This window comes from Diaporthe citri (assembly GCF_014595645.1).
Source record: "Diaporthe citri strain NFHF-8-4 chromosome Unknown scaffold_15, whole genome shotgun sequence".
NCBI lineage: Eukaryota > Fungi > Ascomycota > Sordariomycetes > Diaporthales > Diaporthaceae > Diaporthe > Diaporthe citri.
Genome location: NW_025064860.1, coordinates 52,207 through 75,607, shown reverse-complemented (window position 1 = coordinate 75,607; position 23,401 = coordinate 52,207). Strand labels below are relative to the sequence as shown.

The 23,401-nt window shown below is 56.1% G+C and overlaps 3 protein-coding genes across 3 annotated transcripts; 2 read left to right on the top strand and 1 right to left on the bottom strand.

Moving 5' to 3' along the window:
* Positions 1-2,052: 2,052 nt before the first annotated feature.
* On the top strand, positions 2,053-2,384 carry INS49_005116 (uncharacterized protein; the record flags this gene model as incomplete). The annotated part of the gene is made up of 2 exons (XM_043165903.1): positions 2,053-2,307; positions 2,379-2,384. 2 exons carry the CDS (start codon positions 2,053-2,055, stop codon positions 2,382-2,384), a joined length of 261 nt encoding a protein of 86 aa, XP_043017380.1.
* Positions 2,385-11,217: 8,833 nt separating this feature from the next.
* Positions 11,218-14,481, top strand: INS49_005115 (uncharacterized protein; the record flags this gene model as incomplete). Its single annotated transcript, XM_043165902.1, has 1 exon — positions 11,218-14,481. One exon carries the CDS (start codon positions 11,218-11,220, stop codon positions 14,479-14,481), a length of 3,264 nt encoding a protein of 1,087 aa, XP_043017379.1.
* Positions 14,482-16,415: 1,934 nt separating this feature from the next.
* On the bottom strand, positions 16,416-21,636 carry INS49_005114 (uncharacterized protein; the record flags this gene model as incomplete). The annotated part of the gene is made up of 2 exons (XM_043165901.1): positions 16,416-21,462; positions 21,566-21,636. The coding sequence occupies 2 exons, from the start codon at positions 21,634-21,636 to the stop codon at positions 16,416-16,418; spliced, it is 5,118 nt and encodes a 1,705-aa protein (XP_043017378.1).
* Positions 21,637-23,401: the final 1,765 nt, after the last annotated feature.

Genomic DNA, 23,401 nt, shown 5'->3' with positions numbered 1-23,401 from the left:
GGCGTTGGCGTTGGCGATGGTGATGGACGGGTGAGGTTGAGGTCAGTCTGGCCTGACCCCTGTTGGCGAGGATGAAACAAGCCAGGGACCGGCTCTCGGCGCGTGGGCTGACGGTGCAACTGCGTTGCAGATCGTTTGGCGGCTCCATCGATGTCTTAACAGAGCGAAAGGATTGCGGGCGCATGAGGCTCAGCAGAAGGAGGGGAGTGCGGACGACGTGCGTGGTGGACTGTGTTAGCGTTCGGCCTTGCCATGCCCGCCTGACGAGGCGAAGGGGGTCCCTGAAGGGGAGAGAGAGGGAGACTTGGTTTGATTGCGCACTTGTTGCTTCCCCGGTTTTCCACCGAGTCACCAGAGGTACCCAATCTGGGGAACGGGGATGAGGCGCCGGGGGGGAGAAGCGGCTCGTCCATTATTAATAAGCGATGGCTCGACGATGGGGATTGGGTCCTGTGTGGCAGAATTGGCCACGGTGTATCCGAGATGAAGCTGAGTTATTCTAGCCAATGCAGTCGGGCGTGCTGTACGGACATCGCGTCGTACCCGTATATTTTCTTTTCTACTTCTCGTCTTTTGGAGCTGCTGAGACAGGATTGCGGACCAGCTACCTGGGTACCCACCCAGGTAGGTAGAAGTACTACTAGGGAAAATAGTAGGTAGGATTGTACCTCGGTAGTAGGCAGGTGCTGCCAGACCGGTTGGACGGGGAACTTCGTCAAGCAGCCTCGAGTCCCACGGCTTCCGCTGCTGACTCACTAACTCACTCACTGACTGACTGACTGGACCGCATGTGCAAGACGGGAAACTGCAAACTGATGGGGCCACTATGGAAGACTCCAGCGTGGTGCGCCCCTCCCCCGTCCCTGCCAATCTCACAATAGGTGGGAATTCGACAGAAACTGCTCGCACCAGCCAGGGCAGGAAGGTACTGTAGGCATGTACTACTGCGTAGATGCTGCGTACTGTATGAATGCAGGTGGGTTGCTCCTGCTGCAGAACGTCCAGAGTGCATTTATTACGCGCAACACACGGTGCATTAATTGCGCACCTTCGCGCGTCCCCCATGCGACGAACGGGCGGGTGAATGGATGAATTGCTGCTGGGTGCTGGCTGGTCCAGCGCCAGTGACTGCGAGTCGGCCTGCAGGGCAACTCTGATGTGAAGACAACATCATAATAAATCTGGCCCCCCGGCCACGTGCTGCAGCCTCTCGGATGCAATCCTTCACGTCCCGTACCAGCATCCATCCCATCCAAAGCCCATCGCCCTCGGTGGTGTCACGGGTTAAACTGCTGTCGGTGACTTGTGTGTGTGTCATCCACCCGACTTCCCTGCCTCCTGGGCTTTCTGTATGTATGTATGTATGTATGTATGTATGTATGTATGTATGTGTGTGGGTGCATGAGAGAGAGGCAGAGGGTGGGAGAAGCCACAGAGGGTGAGAAGAGATCTCCCTCCGCGCTGCCGTGGGAAAGGACGCGCGCAAATCTTGACGATCATCGGGACCACTCTACTACGCTGCGCTGTCGGAACGGACGCTCGCTACATAGGCCGCGCGATCGTCGTGATTTCCCATCGGCAGAGTTCCGCGAATGCCCGGGTGCGGAATGCTGGGGTGGGAACGTATCTGCAAACGAGACTGCTTTTTCTCTGATTTTTTGCTCATATTTCTTGAGGAGCTGGATCTGCTCGGTGATGCGCGCCGCACGCGTGCCCGACAGGCCCCCATTGGATGAGCCGCATGGCATGTCATCACCTTGACGCTGTCATTGAAGGCGACGTGGTGTGTTCGCAGATCGTGGAGGCACTTGGATGCATCAGGGACCTGTTTGTTCGTCGTCGGTAAGCAGAGGAGGTAGCTGCTGGCCGATGATGACGAAGTTGGTCAGCAGACACCAGAAAAGTGAGGCGGTTGAAAGTTGAAACGGAGAGAACCATCGACTTGAATTGATTGGCGGCTCGGTACAGGGCCGAATGCAAAGCGTGGGGTCGAGGTTGTATTTACTGCGGAACACAGGCTGGTCGACTACCACGTAGCCCGGCGAGCTACTCATGTTATGCAGCCGCAAGGACCCAAGCGAAGGAGGTAGCACTGTCATAGTCGACTATCGGCGCCCTGCCAGAGAGATCGTTACAGTTCAGTTGGAGATGAGGCAGGCGGCCGGCGGCCTGCGATACCTGCCCTTCCCGCCTACCCCCTCACTCACGGTGCCCTGCCGGTGCCCTGCCGCTTGTGGGCCTCATGGCCGGTCTACCAAGTACATCACACGCTGCATCGCAGGCCGGCGGTTCACGGCGGCCGGCTCTGTACCAGCGCGCGAGATCCTTTGGGCCGGCGACTTGGCTAGGGGTCTGTCAAGGCTCATTAAACCGAGCAGTCATAAGAGCGGTGTGCGGTCTTCACCTCGAGTCCAATCGAGACGATGCGAGCCCATTGAGAGCTTCCGCTCTACGGGCTTGGGATGCTCCAGGGAGCCAGGCTGTGCAGGCTCGGAAACTGCCCGTCTCCAAGATTCTACTGGGTAGGTACCATACTGATGGTATGGTGTTTCTCGGGGTAGGAAGGTGTCAAGAGACGCTTTGTCCTCAATGCTGGTCGCGAATGGGGCCCCAGGCACCCTGTTGGCAGGGGAGAAGAAGTTGCGGGCCAACAAGATTTGGTTGCGGCTGTCACACGGTGGTGCTGATGTGCACTCGTGACGCTTCCTTTGGCGCGCAACTCGACGAGGAAGAATCGTGGACTGGTATGATGGCCGTAATGCAGCACCCATTCAGCAGTAAAAGCGGAGCCCCCCAGGCCGCTCACCGCGGCGCACAGGGCCGCCCAATGGTCGCAGGCCTTGTCTCAGCTTACCGCCTATCATTCAGGAACGGGCGACCCCATAAGGTTGGCCAATGGTTTATGAAACGGGAATCGAGATGACCGAATCAGTCAATGACGATGATTATCACGGCGACGACAAAGGAAGGAGGACGAGAGGAAGAGGCAGGTCTTGGTGACCTGACAGGCTGATCAGCTCGGCGGAAGCGCCGACAAAAGCTCGAGGCATGAAAAGTGAGGCACAGACAGAAGGGGGTTGGTCGCGCACCGTGGCAGGAGACGATGGACATTTCGCATGAGATTGGCTCAACCCACAACTAACAATTTCCTCGTCACCTCACCAGCCGGACCGTCGCGCTGAAAGTCACTATACTATTTCGGCCGGTGGGAAAGGGGCGAGGTTTCACATAGTATCTGAAATATAGTACAAGCCCTCCCCCAAAGGGTCGCGCAGCTCAACTCGGCCGATGCCGGTGCCGTCGCTTCCGGGGTCGTCTCGGCGTCCGGGGCCAAGACAAGTCGTGGGAGGACGGATTTGCTGAGTTTGACATCTGTCATTTCCCATAGCCAGCAGCTGAGACTGAGAGTCCTCCCGAATCCCGCTCCGTGCGACGCTATGGGGGAAAGCCGAGACATTGCTGTCTTGTGCAAAGGATCGTCGCCCGTGAGCCTTAACAATGTCCTCCTCCACCTCGAACCATTCCCCATGTGGCAAAAAGTTTCGAGGGGGATGGAGCATGGGCCAGTGGTGCTTGAGGCTCGCAACTCAAAGACAACGACAGCGACGGGATTGACCAATGGACGGACCCTTGTGATGGAGACGGCTCAAGTCGACTCGGACAAGGAGTATTTATAGCATCAGCAGGCAGGCGTCTTGACTCTCGTACAGCACGATAATAACAACCTCATCATGCATCTTGCCAAGGGGGCTGTACAGTGCACTATTTGCACCTGTGCCTCCAGCCTGTGCCTCCAGGCCCATGTCCATGGCTCAGAGAATGAGGCACGGCACATGCCGGCTGACAACCATGATCCTTCTTGACCCGACCCGTCTTGTGGTACTTCTGACAGCACCACTCTGAAACATTTCGGCCAGAGACTGTAAACAAGCCCACATGCCATGCCATGCCATGCCAATGTCACCGGGTGGGTGCGCCGCAAGTTCAGGGCAGAGGGAGGATCTGCCTGTCATTGCTCGGGAGCTGAAGCCTGCTCTTTCCCAATCAGGCCGGTACTAGCTAGAAACCTACCCAGGACCATGTGAAATGCTGAGCTGGAGCACACAGGCCTCGGTACTAATCCTTCATCCTCATCAAGGGAGACTGGTAATTTGTGACTCCCAGCTGGCACTTGTGACGATATGATGCAATGCAGATGTAACATGAGCGCTGGCAACTCGCCTGCAAAAACCCAAACACCCCCCCCCCCCAAAACTTGCAGTGGTATGCAGTCATGATGCGCTTGTGGTAAATAATGCTTGCTAGGGTTTTTGACAGGGTTGCCTTGGGTAGGAATTGGAACTCGAAGGAAGCGCGGAAGAAGAAATCGAAGCCAGTGGCCAGTCAGGGAAACGTGTGAGGTGGCTGGCAGGCTGCACAAAAAACCGACCGTACCTCAGTACCAGAAAACGTACCTTGCGGTTCTTCCATTTATTTGTCCGCCATAGCCTTGGAAGTTATCTAATATTTTCATACTAATAAAATCAAACGCTAACTCTAAGCATTTCAGTTCTATTAGAACTAAGCATATATTATTTGGTTGTTAAGCAATTCGGGCTGTAATGCAAAGGGTTTTGGTGGGATACGGGGTCCCGGTCGGTTTATTCTGCAGCCTGCCAGGGTGGTTGGTCGCGGATGATGAGGATATTGCGCCTTCCAAGGTTGTGCAAGGTTTCACGGCAATGACGCACCTACTCCAAACTGGCTCCTGCGCTTCCTAACAATGCCATGTGGGCGAAAGGCAAAAGGTGGGGCGCGCGACAGGGATCCGCGCCGACAAGGCTGCATCTCGAACGAACCATGGAAGACACCTGGGAGCCCAGCGAAGTATCTGGTACTTGGTACCTGGCTCCCGCGGCCCTGCTCATCACCGTTTCCTAGACTTTTCTGTTCATCTCTCTGCGAACCGTGGGCAGTACCTGGGTAGGCAGTCCCCACCCCATGTTGCTTGCAGCACGAGGAGGGAGATATTCGCTTGTCAAACACCAGGTCCGGGAGCAGAGGTTACCCCAGCTGCAACCGTTTGATCCCATCACCTCGTGGAGTCTGAATCCAATGCCGGAGGGCGCGGATCGCAGGCCCGGACGACACGGTGGACTGAACCGCAGTGGCATGCACCGCACTGGAGCCCACGATGCCGTCGCCTGGGCGGTCGCAGAGGATGGGGAGCAGAGGAGACCGATTGGTATGTGCTTTGGGAGCTGTGGTGTACTATGGGAGCCCCTCTTCAAGTGACACCCACGGACGGGCAGACGGGCTCCATAAGTGATTCGTCGGGCTGTGACCACGTCAAAGCCCCAGCATGCGCGCTGCGATCAGCACTTTGCTATCGGTGACGGCGGCTTGACCGCTGCCCGTCGGTTGATTGATGGACAATGATAGGCATCACTGGCGTTGATCAGGATCCTGAGCGAGGCTTGCTCGCCCACTACAGGCTCAACGTCGGCATGCCAAATCAAGTTTTGGCGTGTTTCAACTGCGCCCATCACCATTGAGGCGCACACGTCGCGTGGGATGAGTTGTAGTTTGTCAACCGGCGCTCTTGGCGGATCGTGGGCTCCTGCTACGCTGCTGCACAGACGGACCGTACATTTTCGATGCAAGTGCGAACGAGGATCATGACATGTGGAGCGGGCAACGACGAGCTTATTGGGGATGCGGATTGGAGACTCCAGAGAGGGCGCACAAATCATGGGCCAGGAGTAGTGTGATGCCGCTGCAACCGCAAGTCAAACAAAATCGTCGATGTTGGGGAACGTGACCATGTACCGCCTGTCACAGGCGATGTTAGGTTTGGCTAATTTCGATTTGTTTCCATCCTCTGATTTTGGCGTTTTAATCCGAAGCTCGAGGGCAACAAACGCAGCTCGAGCTCGAGAGGTGTACTCAAGCCGTGACAGGGCCCGGGTTGTGGCCTGTGCTAATTCCTCCCGGAGGAAAACTGTGTAAGGTTTTGGCTTCTGGGGTCATCAATCAATTCTTGGTGGTGGGCACGAGGTCACACAAACAGCCCATCTACCTCGTGCGTCTTGCAATCTCGCGGAAGAGCTCCCTGACGAGCAGCGGATGGTCTAGATGGAGCAATGCATCGCAATGCGGGCGAAGTTTAATGCGACTCGAATCCCGCGAGCCACTCGCAAACCGCCAACCTTGAACGCAGGACTCTGAGTCACTCAGATTCCCGCGAGCCGGGGTGGGTCGAGGCGGCAGACCCGCGATACGGTCAAGGTCCTGGCCGTGTGTTGTCGTTGCTGGCTGCAACTTGCAAAGATGGTCGGTGCATGGATGAGATGGCCCCAAGGCGCTTACCTTGCCTTCACCTTCCTCCCACCTCATATCAAAAGTCGACCAGGCGGCTCGGTTCCGCCGCTGTGGTTCCCCAGATATGGAGCCCTGCCCGTGGTGATGTCTCTGGCTTTCCGGGATCGTTGCAAGCTTAAGGTGGCTTGGGAGGCTTGGGAGAGGAAGATCACTTCCCCAAGGCTCGAGCCCGCCCTACCCAAGCCCCCACCGGATTGCCGCCTTTTTGTCTGATGCGAGACTTGGGCAACGGATCATCAGGGACTTTCGATACTGATCAACAACGAGCTCGAGTCAATGAGAGGCCTCAAGCGAGGGCTCCCCTACCGCGTAGGCCCTTGCCGCTTCTCGCATGGTCGGCTCTGGGGAAAGGGACGCGCTACCCTCTGTTGCGTTTGGCCCCACGGGTTGTGAGGATGCAAATGTTGTTTGATTCTCAGGTTGATGAGCCTGCGAGACCCTGCACCCTGCTGGTGTCCACCTATACACCCGGGTGGTCTACTACTGCGGTGGACAAGTACACAGTAACAAAGGCTAGCACAGCACAGGGAGCTGGTAGCCTGGTAGCCTGGGCCCGTTCGGACGGCCATCCTGGGGCTGGCTCATCGACTTTGAGGGCTGATGAATGTCACTCGGGCAGGGTCCCATCCCTTGGTTAGGAATGATCCTTAAATAATCACACCAGCACCAGGCCTGGGCGGGCTGGGACAATGCAGCCAGCCCGTGTGGCGCGGGGCGTATTAACAGGCGACCCAACGGCACTGTAGCTGTGGCAGTCGTCTCCCCCGGATTTTGGGTTTGAGGTTGATTCAGCAACCTCTGGCCATCTCCCTCCCCTCCCCCGCCATACCTAGCACAGCTAGTCGCACCCATACTAACAGCAGATTGTTTGTTTCGGTCAGATGCCAGGCGTCGCTTGCGGCGCTGCGTGGTGCCACAGTAGATCCGGTGGGCCGTTGGCTATCTGATTGCCGGCCAGTGCCTCAGTGCCAGCGTTGGGGCAGCAGGGTAAGCACCGTAGTAGGAAGCCATCCTGAGTGTTTGGAGACGCGCGTTCGACCACAGAGATCAAGGTGCTCAAACCCACGGAATGACGACCAACATTACGTGGTGCAGACAGGGAAGACATTGGTTTCCAGTACAATCCAATGCCGTGTGATGGTACATAGGAAGAGGCACAGTTTTTGGGTTGGCCATTGGATTCGGATCTCCTCTGCCTACTGCTGCTAATAAGCGGACTGCGCCTCGGTCGCGGTGGCAGCCCTCGAGTTGATGAGTGGCCGTCCAGACCGGTAAGTCGGCTGTCTCTTCGAACCACCCCTGCAGGCAGCATCTGTCGTGACCGCCGGGGCCGCTGGCCGGGAATGCATCTGGAGCGTCGGCGGAAGGTCGCACTGCGAAGGGTGAGTGAGTATTGGGCTTGAGGGGAGATGAAGAATTCTGTCGCTGCCCACAGTGGCCCAGGTGTCTCGATGGACGTCTGTGCCCGTGCAAAGCGCCCGCCCGGACGAGATGGAAAGCCAAAGAGCTCAGTCGGCTCCAAAGCCGACTAGCTCGATTAGTACCCAGCTCGATTCCTATGTTGCCTCGTCGCCTCAGGTAGCTTGCTGCTGTTGCCCCCAGGCCCTTCCAGGGTTCGCCAGGGTGGAAGAAGGGAGGGGGGCCGCTGTTTTGGCCAGTGTGCGGGTGTGCTTGCTGCCCAGACGGTGAACGGTGGCGGCCCACGAGCGACCCATTTGCAGGATTTGGCAGCAGATATTGTACCCAGGCACCCCATGCGCGCACCAAGCCAATCCTGCACAGCAGATGCGACGACAGCACCGTGGCGGTCCTTTCGTTACTGATGTGCTGCCATGCCAATCCCACCTTTCCTCTCCCCGCCCGGCCCCAGTGTCGTCACCTCACCGCGGGCGCCACGTCAATTCCTCGAGTGTCTTGGAGTGTTTTCTGGGGGCCTTCCTGGGCCGTCCTGGCCGCTCTCCCAAAACCGCCCGGCCCGCACACCCCCCACCCCCCATGTCGCTGTCCCTCTTTCCATCTACAGGCAAGCCCCATCCACGCCGGTCTATTTTTCTCCTCCGTGCGTCTCCTTTCCCTGCCCACACGCCACTTCCTATTGCGTCTTCCCTCATCTCACCCGTCTCAGTCTCAGCTCAGCTCCAGCTCAGCTCAGCTCAGCTCGGGAGCAGCACACACACTCACACACACTGATACAACTCACTCGCACTCACATCAGCAGCATATTCTTCTTGTGGGCGGCACGGCACGGCAGAACAGGCAATGATTTATTCATAGTACTCGTTGCATGGGTGCCTTGGGGGTGCACAGTACAGATGCACACACACACAACATGTACACACATATACAAAACATTCTATTGCTCTAGGATTGGGAGCTGATTTGTCTGGCGGCTGGGTGTCGCCCACGTCCTCGTCCTCGTCCTCGCCCTCGTCTCTGGTCGTTGACCCGGCCAGCAGACAGACACAGCTGACTGCGGAACTCTTCTTCTGGCCTTCTGTGCGGTTGAGTCTCGGCCCAGGTACTAGGTACCCGGTACGGCGGCGTGTACATGCACGAGGCAGGGTAGGTACGGCGGTACATGCGTCTGACGCCTTCCCTCCCCCGGGCCACATGCGTCCTCCCCTGCACAGTCCCCCCCCCTGCACAGTTCCCCCTGCACCTGCACCTGCACCTGCACCTGCACCTGCGCTTCTGCCAATTCTACGGTATCGCGCTAAAACCGCCCGGGTACCTTTCTACCTTTTCGCCCTGTTTGCACCTCCTGGCGGTCCTCATTCCCCAGGACCCCATCCCATGTCATCCCGTCTTCTGGTCACAATCGCATTTCGCTTTTCCCCTCGAGCTAGAAAGGATTGTCGCCGTTGGTGCCGTATCGAGTACCCTCCTGTCCAGGCTGTCCGGGCTGTCCCTCTCTCTGCCCCCCCGTCCCCTACACAGTGACCTAGGCTCGTTCCCTCCACCCCCTCCCACGAGAAAGCCTCCAAAGCACTGCCTGGTCCTAGCACCACCCCCATTGTTGCGCCCATACCGTCAGCTACACGGTACTTTGCAGTTCCTTCTCGTCCTCCTACATAGTGCGCGAGCCGTCCCCTGTCCCTGTCGCCAACAATTTCCCGGCCATGCCACTCGGGCTAGCATCGATCGCACTTTAAGAAATCGTCCACCACACACACACCCCCCTTCGTATGGGCCAGCCCTCCCACCCACCACCCAGTCGCCCATGCATACATACATAGATAGATACATCCGTACCTACCCTGCCCTCACCCTACTGCAATACTTCACTTCGACACACCACACACCTTTACATTCAACTGGATTAGGGCTGACATTATCCCCCTTGCCTTTCGACTTTTGCAAACGACGCTGGACGAACCGTATCTTGGACTTCAATAAATCACACACAACTACCGGTTCTTAGTTGTAACGAAGACACAATCGCACATAAAGAGAAAACGCCGCGACCAGTCCGCGACCCACGATCCCATCTGGATCACACACACACGCGCGCGCACACACACACACACACACACACACACACACACACACACACACACACACACATACACGCTCGCACCAACGCACACTGCCACCTCCTTTGGCGCACCAGGCATCACAAACCTTGTCGACTTCCCTAAGGCCTGATCAGAAAGGGCGTTCTCCAGGCCGCCCTCCCGCGCCGTCCTCCAGGTATCGCCGTCGTTTGTGTTTTTTTCGCGACGAGCCGTACTCTGGACCCTGAGCTGCACTTGAAGAAAAAAAAAACCGAGCACCTTGGACGGGCCCAAACCGTTGCGCAGGCTTGCGCGCTTGCTGAGAATCCGCTATTAGGCTTTGCGGGGGAAGCACGACAGGGCAGGGAGGACTGCACGCGCCCAATAGGACCAAGGGCGACCAGAGTCTCGGGATTCAGAGACACAGTCGGAGCGGCGAAAGGCTCGGCTCGCGCGCATCGTCGTCAAAGGAGGCGCGCCAAGGAGTCGTGACCGTGGGCTGGCTGCTTGCTTTGAGCCCACCAGACGAGGACTGCCAGAGAGATCGCCGTCCCAGTCACGGACCAAGCAGTCTGCAGCTGCCCTTGCGGACCGCCTGTGGGACTCACGCATACACCCCAGCCCGCGCCTTGGAAACCGCATCTGTCCACTTGCATAACGGGCTGCCACATCATCATTCTGCCGTGAGCCAGGTATCGCGACATACGGCCCCAAAAGCTGCGCTGCACACACAACCCCAAGGTATCGCCCACACCCTCTTCCCAGAGAATTGGCACTCCCGCGCAACCCTGCGCTTGTGCTTGTGCCGCGTACAGTAGCTGTACACAGCATATACCTCGTCTGACCCGCCTCCGTTGGACCCAGGCGCGAGCGCTGCCGTCTGTCTGTTGCCGTACGCCCGTTGCTCGCTGACGACGAGGTCACTCGCCCGCGTGCAGCTTCGACCCCAGGAAGGCCCCGACTTTATCTGGTCCTTACCCACGATCCTTCCTGCGGGAGATCAGTCTCATCTCATTCCCCGCACTCATTCCCCCGGACGCACTGGGCCTACCGAGACGGGTTCCCTTAAGATGCGGCTCTTGACCATCTCCTCGTTGATATAAATGTCCATTTCCCTCTTATAGGTCGGAGGTCTTTCCGTCCGCATACCCCGGACCCCCCTTTCATGGAGAAAGCCTACCGGCCGGTACCGTACTTCGCTTCAAGCAACATGCCGTCCATCACCACTTCTACACAAGGAACTCCCTCCTCTCCCTCACTGCTTCAGAACACCTCTCAGCCTTCACACACCTCTCAACCATCACAGCTGCGGCGCCCTCGCCCCAGTGAGGTCCAAACAAACAACCTTGTTGCCCATCCACAAATGACAGCCGCCCCTCCCTCCGCCATCACCAACTCATCCATGGCGTCCAGTCCGCAGCAATTCTCGCCCGTCATGTCTCCGGATCCCGAGGTGCTGACCACCAACAGCTCCATACAGCCGTCTCCGGAGCCCATCCGCGGCAGGGACTCGGAATCATCTCTTGTGCCGACGATGGAACCCCTTCCTGATTCCATCATATCCCGTAAGACGAGCACAAACTCATTGCCACAGAGCATAACAAGCGAGCGATCGGCGCAAAATGACCCTCTGCCGCCCAAGACCGGCATCTTCAGACGTCTATCGAGCAGGGTGAAGACGGAAAGCTCCCGGCTTAGGGGAAGCCGGCGTACGTCTTCAACTCACCCAGTCAGCCGCGATGCCAGCGTAGGGCCCGCCGTGATGAGGCGCGGAAGGAGTGATAGCGGTGCTGCTGCTCCACCTGAGTATGCTATCGCCATTGGTTCTGAGAGCGACGAGGAGACCGGCATTGTGAGGGAACAGCAGGTGTCCCACCCAGTGCCTATCGCCGAAGGCGAGGCTTTGCGTGATTTCTCTCCAACCAACGCGTCTTCGCCGTCCGTTTCCGCTTACACAACGCTCTCCGACATCCACACAGGACCTGTCATTCCACAATCCTTGCTCTTGGGCACGATGGTCTCAAAGCTGTCCAAGAGGCGGAAGCGCCTTAACCTGGTTCTGGATTCCGAGGCCGGCAAAATCTACTGGGACAAGAACAGGCCGTCCAAGTGCGTCTACATCGATGACATCAAGGAGATCCGCGTCGCCCCAGAGGTTCGCCAGTACCGACTGGATTGTGGTGCTTCTGAGGCGGAGGAATCGCGCTTCTTCTCCATTCTTTACGCAGTACCGGACAAGAAACAGAAGACCATGCACCTCGTCACGGACGACGACGAGTCATTCAATGCGTGGGTGTCGACACTTGATGCGCTTTCGAAGCACCGGCAAGCCTTGATGACCTCTTTGATGTCGTTCAACGACCGAGCCATCAGAATTTACTGGCGCAAAGAGATGACCAGGCTCTACCCAGACAATCTTCCTGACGAGGAGGTAATCCATTTTGCAGGTGTCGAACGCGTTTGCCGCAACCTGCACATTCATGTCTCACAAGAAACTCTCAAAGCCAAGTTCGACCAAGCGGATAAGACGCGAACAGGTACATTGAACTTTGACGAATTCCAGGACTTCGTGCGCCTCACTGCGAGAAGAGAAGATGTTCGGGCCGTGTATCGGGAGATCGCCTCCGACCCGGAAGGCGGGCTGACTTTCGATGACTTCCTCAGGTTCCTGAAGGACGTCCAGAACGAGAATGTCGAAGACGTGGCCGCCTGGGAGACAGTCTTTCACCAATTCGGCCGTGGAAAAGCATCCGAGACCAGCTCCATCAGCGGTACTTTCGAGAAGCCACGCATGTCTGAGACTGCGCTGGCAAAATACCTCACGTCAATCCACAACACTCCCATTGAGGTTGCTCTAAAGGACTTTGTGCTTGACCGACCGTGCAACGAATACTTCATTTCCAGTTCGCACAACACGTATCTCACTGGGCGCCAAATTGGAGACGTATCCAGCATCGAGGGCTACATCTCTGCTCTTATGCGAGGCTGCCGCTGTGTTGAAATCGACTGCTGGGACGGTCCAGACAATCAGCCTATTGTCACTCATGGCAAAACACTGACCAGTCAAATCCAGTTCCGCGAGGCTGTTAGCGCTATCAACAAGTACGCATTCGTCAAATCAACCTATCCACTGTGGATCTCGCTTGAGGTGCACTGCAATGCGACGCAACAGGAAGTCATGGCCAACATCATGAAGGATGTCTTTGGAGAGAAGCTTGTGACAGAAAAGCTTGAAGGCTGTGACGACCAGCTTCCCACGCCTGAGCAGCTGCGCGGTCGTATTCTGATCAAGTGCAAGACGCCAAACCTCAACGAGACAAAGAACGCCGAGGGTAACGGCTCGGGGAGACGACGTGGAAACAGTTTGACATCACCCTTCTCTCGGCCTACCCAGGTCGGGGAATCGTCTATCCCAAACAGCCCTCTTCTGAGCCCCCATTACCCTGGGGCCCGACGGGGCAGCAACCGCCGCGTGAACACCATCGCTGAAGGCGAGACATCCGACGTCCAGGAACTCTTCAGCAGCAGTTCCAGCGATGACAGTGGAGCAGAAAAACCCCCGCGCTCCAAGCAGAGCAAGATCACCAAAGCCCTTGGTGATCTTGGCGTGTACTGCCTTGGTATCAAGTTCCGAGGGTTTGATGACGCTGACTGCAAGACCTTCAACCACATCCTCTCCTTCAAGGAGCGAACATTCCTCAACAACAGCTCTGACAAGTTGAGCAAAGGGGCATTGTTCCGCCACAACATGCGATACTTGATGCGTGTGTACCCAGCTCAGCACCGTTTCACTTCAACCAACTTCGACCCGCTCATCTATTGGAGACGCGGTGTCCAGATGGCTGCACTGAACTGGCAGACTTTCGACCTTGGCATGCAGTTTAATCAAGCCATGTTCGCTGGGGGGTCCGACACCACCGGATACGTGCTGAAGCCACGTGCCTTCAGGGAGCTCCAGATGGATCCGAAATCAGGCAGAGTGTTCCACACAGTTCCCGACCTGCCCGAGGAGCTGAGCAACAAGCGAGAGCGGAAAAATGTGAGCTTCACGATCGACGTCATCTCGGCACAACAGCTCATGCGTCCCTTCAACCTCGGAGAACGGCGGACCGTGGACCCCTACATCGAGGTCGAGGCCTTCCTCGCCGACGACAAGAGGGACAAGCAGGAATCGAACGCGCCACCGATTCGGAGGCCACTCAGGCATCGCACCAGGATCGTCAAAGAGAACGGCTTCAACCCTGTCTTCGACAACAAGTTCGTCTTCGAAGCCAGAACCAAGTACCCGGACCTCATTTTCATCAGGTGGTCGGTGAAGCTCTCGGAAGGGAACAACTACAACGATCGCGCGCCGGCAGTTGCCACCTACACGGCGAAGTTGACAAGTCTCAAACAAGGCTACCGCACCCTACCTTTGTTTGACCACAACGGAGACCAATATCTCTTCTCAACGTTGTTCTGCCGCACCAAGGTGGACCCCATCACCAGCGTCTTCGTTGACTACGACACGGAGGGCGAGAACTCGAACAACAAGCTGAAGAGCCTCGGCAGAACAGTGTTCAACCGGTCATCAAACCAGCAGAGCCCCAAGTCTAGCTTCGACAAAGAACAGGGCCTCTCGGCATAGAAGATACGACAGAGCCTCTGTCCATGAATCTGTATAACTACCGCCTTTTTTCTTGTTCGCTTCTCTGAGCGGCAGGTACCACGTGTTCGTACTGTCGGCTCGTATGTTTTATTTCTGGATTCATGAGCTTGACGCCCTGGATCTATACTTGACCATTTGCCTCGATGGCACCAATGAACTACATCACAACAACAACCACCACCGCTTTTGACAGCGTGGGTTACGGGCTCTCGCCGGACAGCAGCTCATCTTTATGCAGCAGATACCCAATCAGCATTCCATCAGGCTTTCGGGGCGGGACTTGCATTCAACAGAAATTTCCTTTGTCAGGATCATCATTGGGGCGGAGTTTCACGGGACGGGAAAACAAAATTCAATGAGATCTCTCTGTGCTTTTGGATGGATATCAATCATACCTCGCATTCGTTGGCGTTTCTATCTTCGTTTTGTGTGGGCGGGACAGTAGGAATGGGGATCCGGGCCCCCCAAACAGCACCCACCCCATCCCGGACTCAAGGGCAAGGTGATTGTGGTAATGAACGGGATGATATAGAGATAGGGACACCCAAGATACCGAAAAAAGAAAAAAGTTTTTGTTGTTTCCTGTATCTGCTTTCTGGATCATCAACTCATGTACTACTTACTACTGGTTGTTTCCATGTCATGTACCTCTGCTCTTCAGGTCGGCCAGGCGTGCCCTGGGGAGTACTATGGGGAGTAGTGACAAGAGGCAGGGGATCTTCCCAAGGGAACGGGCTCTGTTGAATATCAGGCAGCGGCATCTAAGCGGTTGTGCAGATTCAAGGGCGAGAAGGGACGGGAGACTACACGTCGCGCTGCGACCACGGCCTGCGCTGCGATTCACTTCGCAACGCCTCATGTCGACCTCCATCCCCACACCTACATTTTCTTGAGCACTTCTCCAGGCGGGATCGCGCCCCTACCCTTTTCTTCTTCTTTCTTACCTCACAACAGCATGGCGCACGCTCCCTCAGCTTCGGCCATCGTGCTCTCTTCTCTTCTCTCAACATCTTTTTTCGACCTTTTGCCCTCGCGGCTTGGACCCGGGCAGGGCAAGGCAAGGAAACGTTTCAGGGGGAAACAACTCAGGAGGCCAGGAACAACAGCACCGGCCGAAAACAACGGGGCTTGCATGGGAAAGGACTGGGTAGAATCTGCATATCGCTGTCCTGTCGACAAAGGGCAAGAGGGGTGTCGGGTCACAACGGCGTCGAAGTAATGAATATATCTATCATCATCATTACCACCACAATTAGCCAACACTGGCTTGATCAGCATGATGATTAATTGAATAGAAATCTTGCGGTAAATTCACGCTGCAGAATATATATATATATATACAACTAAACTGTACGTCAAAACTTGGTGTTTGTGATATGAACAATAGAGTTACCTGCGTGACCTATGATTTGGTCAGGTAGACTTGGCAGATGAACTTGACCTGTTGTTCAAGTCCTGCTATTCAAGGCCCGTTGCTTGGAGACGCATGACCTCTAGAACACCGTAGTCAATTCACTGGCACTCATTGATCCGAATGACTGCTCGATCCGTCGACAGCCTGTGGAAAACGAGACGAGCTGCAGAACTCGCCGGCTGTCCCTATCCATCGGAGAGTCCGATCAGGGGGAGTACGCCAACGCGATCGGGGTTCGTAGACTACGCGGCCGTGTTGGCCGTCTTTGAGATCTCGAGTGAACAATGCTTTTCTATGATTAAATTAAAAGAAGCTGCGCCATGCTGGGGTCCGTCCCCGTCCCTTATCTATACACAAGGCAAAGAAAGGGCGTAGCCATTTTATGTACAGAGAACCACTTGAGACTCTCTCTACCCGTCCAATATCTGCCGTGGTCTTCAACGTATCCTGTATGGTGAGTGGTCAGGCTTCACAGCGTACGCGCCGGAGCCTCCAATGCTTATGGTACTTCTGTGTCGACGAGTTCGTGCTTGGCCTTGTAAGCCTTCTTAGCCTGCTTCTCCAAGACGTCCCAGTCGCCACTCGTCTCACACATGCCCCTGAACTGCCCGTCCCTTTTCTGCATCAAGTTCCACGGGTGGTCGTACTCGATGATGGAGCCCTTGTCTAGCACGAGGACCTTGTCATAGTCAACAATGGTTTGTAACCTGTGCGCAATCGTGATAATTGTGCTGCTTTCCAGTTCACGGATCGTGCCTTGGATCTTGGCGTCTGTAGCATAGTCTATCGAGGCCGTCGCCTCGTCCATGAGCAGGACTGTTGGTGATTTGAGCATGGCCCGTGCCAAGCAGAGGAGCTGTCGCTGGCCTTGAGACAGGTTGGAGCCGGACTCGGTGACTGGGGAGCTGAGGTCGAGGAAGACGTTCTTGTTCGTGACGACAGGCGCGGACCTGGTGCTGGCTGACGACTCTGCGATGGCTTCCGCGGCTATGGTTGGTGTTGGGGGTACAGGGCCCGAAGACCCGGGACGGCTGGGGATTTTCTCATCCGGCCCGATGAGTTGCACGCGGCGAAGGGCGGCGTAAATATCCTCGTCGCTGTACATGTCGAAGGGATCGAGGTTGGTCCTGATGGTACCCATGAATAAGGTCGGGTCCTGGGGCACAATAGTGATTGCCTCGCGCAGGTCCCGCAAGCCGATCAACCCAATGTCGATGTCGTCGATGAGGATCTTGCCTTCTTCGGCCTCAAGAGCGCGGAACAATGCCAAAGCCAAAGAACTTTTTCCAGCTCCAGTTCGACCCACAATGCCAACCTTTTCCCGGGCGCCAATATTGAAGCTTAACCCATTCAACACCGGGTCGAGATCTGCGCGATACCTTGTGGTGTAATTGATGAACTCGACAGAGCCCTTGGCAGGCCAGTTCTCTGGTGGTCGGTTTTTCTCCACAATGGCGGGCGCCTCTTGTTCGACTTCCAAGTACTCCTTGATACGCTCCACCGAGTTCATGTTCTGCTCGTTCATAGCGTACAGACGCACGAGCCAGAGAATGTTATCTGCAAAGCCGATGGCGTAGGACAAAGACAGACCGGCAGAGCCAGATTGTACTGTGTCCAGGCTGAGGATCACAAAAACTCCGGCGAAGAACGAGACCAGGTCTCCAAGAACGTCAGTTCGGAACGCAAGCCATCTGTTAGCGGCCCATAGGTAGATGAATGGACGCAGCTGTGCGTTAATCTTTTGCAAGTTCTCACGGACGAAACGACGCTCGTCGCCGTATGCTCGAATAGTCGTGACTCCGCTCAAGGTCTCTCCAAACTGCTGGAACAACGGGCTGCGCTGGACAGACTCGAGTCGCTTCAGGTCTCGCGATGACGCGAGATAGAACTTGCCCAAGAAGACATAGGCAGCAGTGATGAAAACGCCAGCCACAAGAAATCCGGGTGTCACACTGGCAATCAACACAACAGTAACGAGGATGCCCAATGCACACGTCATGACTCCGATAGCGACAGGTGCAACCTCCTGGTCGATACCCTCCATGTCCTTGCTGAAACGGTTCATAATCTGGCCGAGTGGTGTCACGTCAAAGAACTTGAACTGGGCCTTGGTTACCGAACTCATGAGGCGGTTATGGAGTCCCCATGACGCCGTCAGGGAGCCAAGGAAAATCCACAGATCTCTGACCAAGGCGCATATCGCCCCGATCAAGCCGATTACTGCAAGAATGAGGAGATAGTAAGTGACATTAACGCCGTGCGGGTTAGCGGTCGTGAGAGCTGTATCATTCCCGGCACTTTGCAGCCACGACTGGAGCTGGCTGTACTTTGGAATGGAGCCCAAGTACGCCGAAGGCACGAGTGCAGTGTGGTAGTTCTGAGAGGTCGCAGTCAACTGGACATTTGAGGCGGTCTTGTCTTCAAGGTACTGGTTGGCCCACTCCTTGATCCAAATGTTCGAGGCGACACCACTGATTTGCTGAAGGATGAAGACGAGGCAAGCTGCCGGCCAGAAAGCCCATCCGCCCATGGAGGATAGGTAAAGCTTCAGAACTGGCCACTTGACAGCGCCAACAGCCTTGGCCTCGTCCATGGCATCCTTGCTCTCTCCCTTCGTGCCGGCTGACTTGGACTTGGAGAGTCGGTCACCTTCTCCAGCACCATCGATAAGTGTGTTTCCACTCTCCTCCCCAACACTAGAGGGTACACGGGAAGGAATCCTCGAGACAGAGGCTGAAGCCGAGCCAGCCTTCGCCTTCTGTACCTCCTCGCCCAGTTTGCCGGAATCGATGACCTCGTTGGCATCGCCTTGACACGACACCCGACCATTGTCCATGACAATGACGTGGCTGGAGTGGGGCACCGTCAGAGGAATATTATGAGTTACCAAGATGCAAGTTCGTTCGCGCATTAGAGGCCCCTTGATGCAGTTGTTGAAGATCCATTGGGCGGTATGAGAATCAACTGCGCTGAGACAGTCGTCCAGAAGTAGGTGCTTGGAGTTCGAGTAGACAGCCCGAGCTAAAGAGATGCGCTGCTTCTGACCACCGGAGAGCGTGATGCCCTTCTCTCCAACGAGTGTCATGTCGCCGTTGTCGAGAATCTCCAAATCACGCTCCAACGCGCAGGCGACGATGACTTCCCGGTATCGCTTCTCGTCCAACGGGGCTGAGAAAACGATGTTCTCTTTGATGTCGGCGTTGACGAGCCAGGCGCTTTGAGCAACGTAGGCGCATGTCTCAGCTAGGCCGGTCTCGGGATCCGCTGGGACATCTTCACGGCTTCGTCCACCCGGTAGGTATACCTTTCCTTCCATGAGTGACATCTCACCAAGCAGGCCCATCAGTAGCGACGTCTTCCCCGAGCCAGTTGGTCCAGTAATAACATTTAGCTTGCCAATATTGAAGTCGATGTCCAAGTCCAGCAGGCGGAAGGCCATGGAGCCGTCGTCAGCGATCGCATCCCTGCTGCCCCAGATGAGTGTTGCACCTCTGAACCCGATGACCTCGTTGCCTTCTTCGTCAAGGTTATCCTCGCCGAGCTGCTCGAACTTTTGCGTCTCTTCCTCGTTCAAGAATTCCTCAATACGGTCAATCGACACCTTTGACTCTTGGACGTGGGCGATCATGTCGCCAATCTGATCAAGAGGGTAACGTAGAAGCATGAAGAGCGAAATCGCCGTAAATGCGATTGATGGGTAAAGCGGCTTCTTCTCTATCAGTGTGTACGACAAGAACGAGAAGAACGTGATGAGTATAGGGACCGTGTTCCAGACAGCAACTGCGGCAGCCCAAACCATGTACCGCTTCCGAAGGGCCTTGAGCTCCGCCTTACGCTTTTCATCGACGATCTCGGAGAAGCGGTACTCCCACGCAAAGTACTTGATGATTCTGATGTTCTGAAGAACCTCGTTGGTAATAGAGATTCGCTTGTCAGTGGCTGCCATGATTAACTTCTGGCTGCTATTGAACGCCTTGCCGAAGTAGATGTTGACAGGAAGCAATGCCGCCATGACGATGAATCCGGGGATGGCACTCAAGCCCATTACTTGGTAGAGCAAGAAAATAGCGACGACCAGTTGCGTGGGTGCATGGGCGACAAGGAAGTGGAGATATGCGGTGACTTCGGACACCTTGAAGCTATCGACGGACATGAGGTTGATGATTGTGCCAAGGTTGGCTTGTTCGTCGGCTACATCCTTTTTTGCGTCGGCGGTCTCCCCGGCGGATGGCGTGCCCTGGCCGTTCGCCTGCTTTTTATCGTCCTTCTTTCCGAGTCCAACGGTACGCTTGAGCTTCGCCAGCCAGCCCTTGCTTCCGTCAGCTTTCTTGTCGTCTTTGTGTTTGCCAAGTACGGCATCGTTGCCAGCAGCAGCCTTGCGTCGCAGAGCCTTAGCGTATATTTCACCGACCAAGATAGCTCGCACATTGATGCAAATCTTGCGGCCAACCCACAGAGCCTGGTTGTCGGCAACCGAGCGAACGAGATCTGTCACGGGCAGCAGAATGACGTAGAGCCACAATACGCTGAGCGGGGCCTCGCCAGGGTGCTCGACAAATTCCAAAATGGCTTTCAGAAGCATGGTCGGCAAGAAAGTGAAAACGCCCGAGAGGATAGCCCACCAAATCTGTGCAACCAATGGGCCTTTGAAATATGCCAAAAGGTGGTACGAAAGGGCCATCGTCTTCTTCACCTGGCGGTAGTGAGCCAGTACTGCCCCGGCCTTGTCTTTGGGCATGAGGTTCCAGACATCCTTAATCTCCATGGTTTGCTTGTAGCCTTGCCAAGTGATGGCGTCGACCCATGTAAATGCATAGTTGGAAAATATGGAAGCCAGGGGCTCCCGTGACGGTTGGATGCCGTCTTCCCACTCTAGCAGCACGGTCTTATTGCCCTTCCTAGTGGTTATAGCCATTCCAAAAAGGAGGGTCGTGAGGGCGAATTCCACAATGACCAGGACCTGAGCGAGCCTGGAGCTGGGCCGAATGAGAACAGAGCGAAATATCGCGACGGTGAAGAGCCATTGGAGCGAGTAGATGGTCGCCGTGTGGTTCCAGAGATGGGGGACACGCCACTGGGTGTTTCCGAGAAAGAGGCGAAGGCTTGCGAGAACAAGAGCGTAGACCCATGTGACAAGCCCGATGACAGAGGGCAGCGAGGCAATCCCGCCAAAGGCGCCTGTAGCGAGAGCAACGACGTTCACAACGACCAAGGCCGCAATGGCCAGTTCCTCGATAATGACTGAGAGCTTTTGTGCAGGTGGCGCATCTGCCTGGACTATTGAGCCCCTCGTCGTCGTCTTGACCAAAGCAAGCCGGCCACCGTTGATTGCGAGGCCCTCGTCCTCAGACTCGTCAGTCTGTTCATCCTCCGGGGGGAGATCGGTGTGTTGGTGAGCAGCGTGGCCGTTTGTGTTTCCATTTGATAGTGGCTTGTATGCCTTTGGGCCTGCTCGTCTTATCCTAACTGCTCGGATTATACCTTGTGAGAGTAGGTTCAGGAGAGACAGCGATATCACAATGGCCGGTAGGAGAACCTTGAGGTAGCTATACGACTGCGGTTAGCAATGAGACAAGGACAACGGCGGGCAAGGGTGCGTGTGCCAAACACAAAGATGGCGGGCTGGGCGTGTGGCGCAAAGGCACTGACTCTCTTTGGAAGCACAGGGTGAAGTCATCCACGTGCCATATCGGCCACGAGCAACTGGCGAAGCCGGCCATGCTGCCGTCCAGCTGCGGCAAGGCGACGATGTGCTCGACCCAGTCGTTGTGAGGCTGGCCAGGATACACGGCTGGAGAGGCGGTGGCGTCCGTCGCGAAAAGCGTTGAGGGCGGCCTGGGCGGCCGAGGATCTCAAGACTGGCGCGGGGGCTGGGTGTGTACAGCTTGGGCCCTCGTCGTCGGCGGCGGAAAGGGTGGTGAGGCAGAGGTGAGGAGGAGGAGGAGGAAGAGCAGAAAAAAATTTACAGTGTCGGGCGGGACGGGACAAGGAGGCCGTTGAGAAGTTCAAACAAGAGCGACTCGGTGGAGAAAAGTGACTTGTACATAGCAGACTTATCCCGGGCGGAAGCGTGAATGAGTGGGACCCAGGACTCAATGGCGGGACACCCCAGCTCCCTGTCCCTGCCCACTAGCTCGTGCAGTGCTGGCTCATGGCAGCTGTGAGGACTGAACGGGTACGGGTTACGGGTACGTAAGGGACGGTGTACGTACCCAAGCTACCTTGTTATCACAGCATTGGCACATGTCGTCTGTCACTGATGCGTGCACCATGTCGTGAAGTGCGTTATCGGCGGGGCCTTGGGTTGCATAATCTGGGGCAACACTAAGCTCTGCTGGGAGGGGAGGGGCGCAGGGGGTGCACGGCGATCGTTTCTGTTCTGTGCTGCATTGCATCGGTCCGGACACTGTCCCCGTGTTGTCGGCTCACAGACTGCGAGACAGTCATACACTACCTAGGTAGGTACGGAGTACAGCCTGGCAGCCAGACAGCAAGAGCAAATAAAAACCCAGGCTGGCCCGGGGACCTTGCACGCTCCAGCAGAGATAGACCAAGGCCCTGCTAAAATGGCAACATTCCACCTTCCACCGTCATTTACGATGCGATCCTCCTGCTGTATCTGGGTGGTAGGTCGATTCGCACAGGAACCAGGCACATCAGGCTGTCGAATTGGCCCAGCACACGGAGAATTGGTAATCTGAAGCTGTCTGCGCCGTGACGGATCGCGTCATGATGTCAGTCCCGCGCGTGACTGACGTGCGCAACAGCCTCCATACATACGGTACGGTACGGTACAGTACCCGAGCCTAGGCTTGCGCGGGCACGGGGATAGGAAACCGTTTTCTCGTGCCGTTTCCCCACCTGTCTTTCTTCCTGGCGCAGAACGCCACAAGCGAATGGATAGGTGCATGGGCTGGCCATTCCTGCCCATGTCTCCAGCTGTCTTATTGTTTATTATATTATCATTGCTGCATGGTAGTCCAGAGGCGCTGTCGACGGTGCATGTTGCGAAAATTACCTGCATAAGATTCAATAGACTAGACCGCCTTGGTCTAGGTTGAGACACACATCAGGTCAGGAAGAAACGTTCCTCCAACTGTTGACTCACCGGCGGCTGTCAGAACAAGGCCCTCCTTGCGCCTTGCCAAAGCGCTCGAATCATGACCAGGCTGTATCGTCGATGCAATTCCATCTTCGTCAAGACCAAGACCAAAGCAATGGAGCCTTCGTGGCAATAGCGCAGAGCAGTAGTATTCTCGGACGAGCCAAGTGCCTACTGTGCAAGCATTTATCGTTGAAGCGAACGAGCAACGGCCAGGTGCAACCAACCTCGTGCAAGCCGGCGAGCCGCGGCTGCAGGAGATGGGCGCCTGCATCCACCACTGCTTATCACCCTCAGAGCGGCTGCTGTAGTCTACTGTAGTCTACTCGTGATGTCTAGAAGAAGCCCTGCCGCAGACTCTTTCTTAGACTTTCCAGCATGCC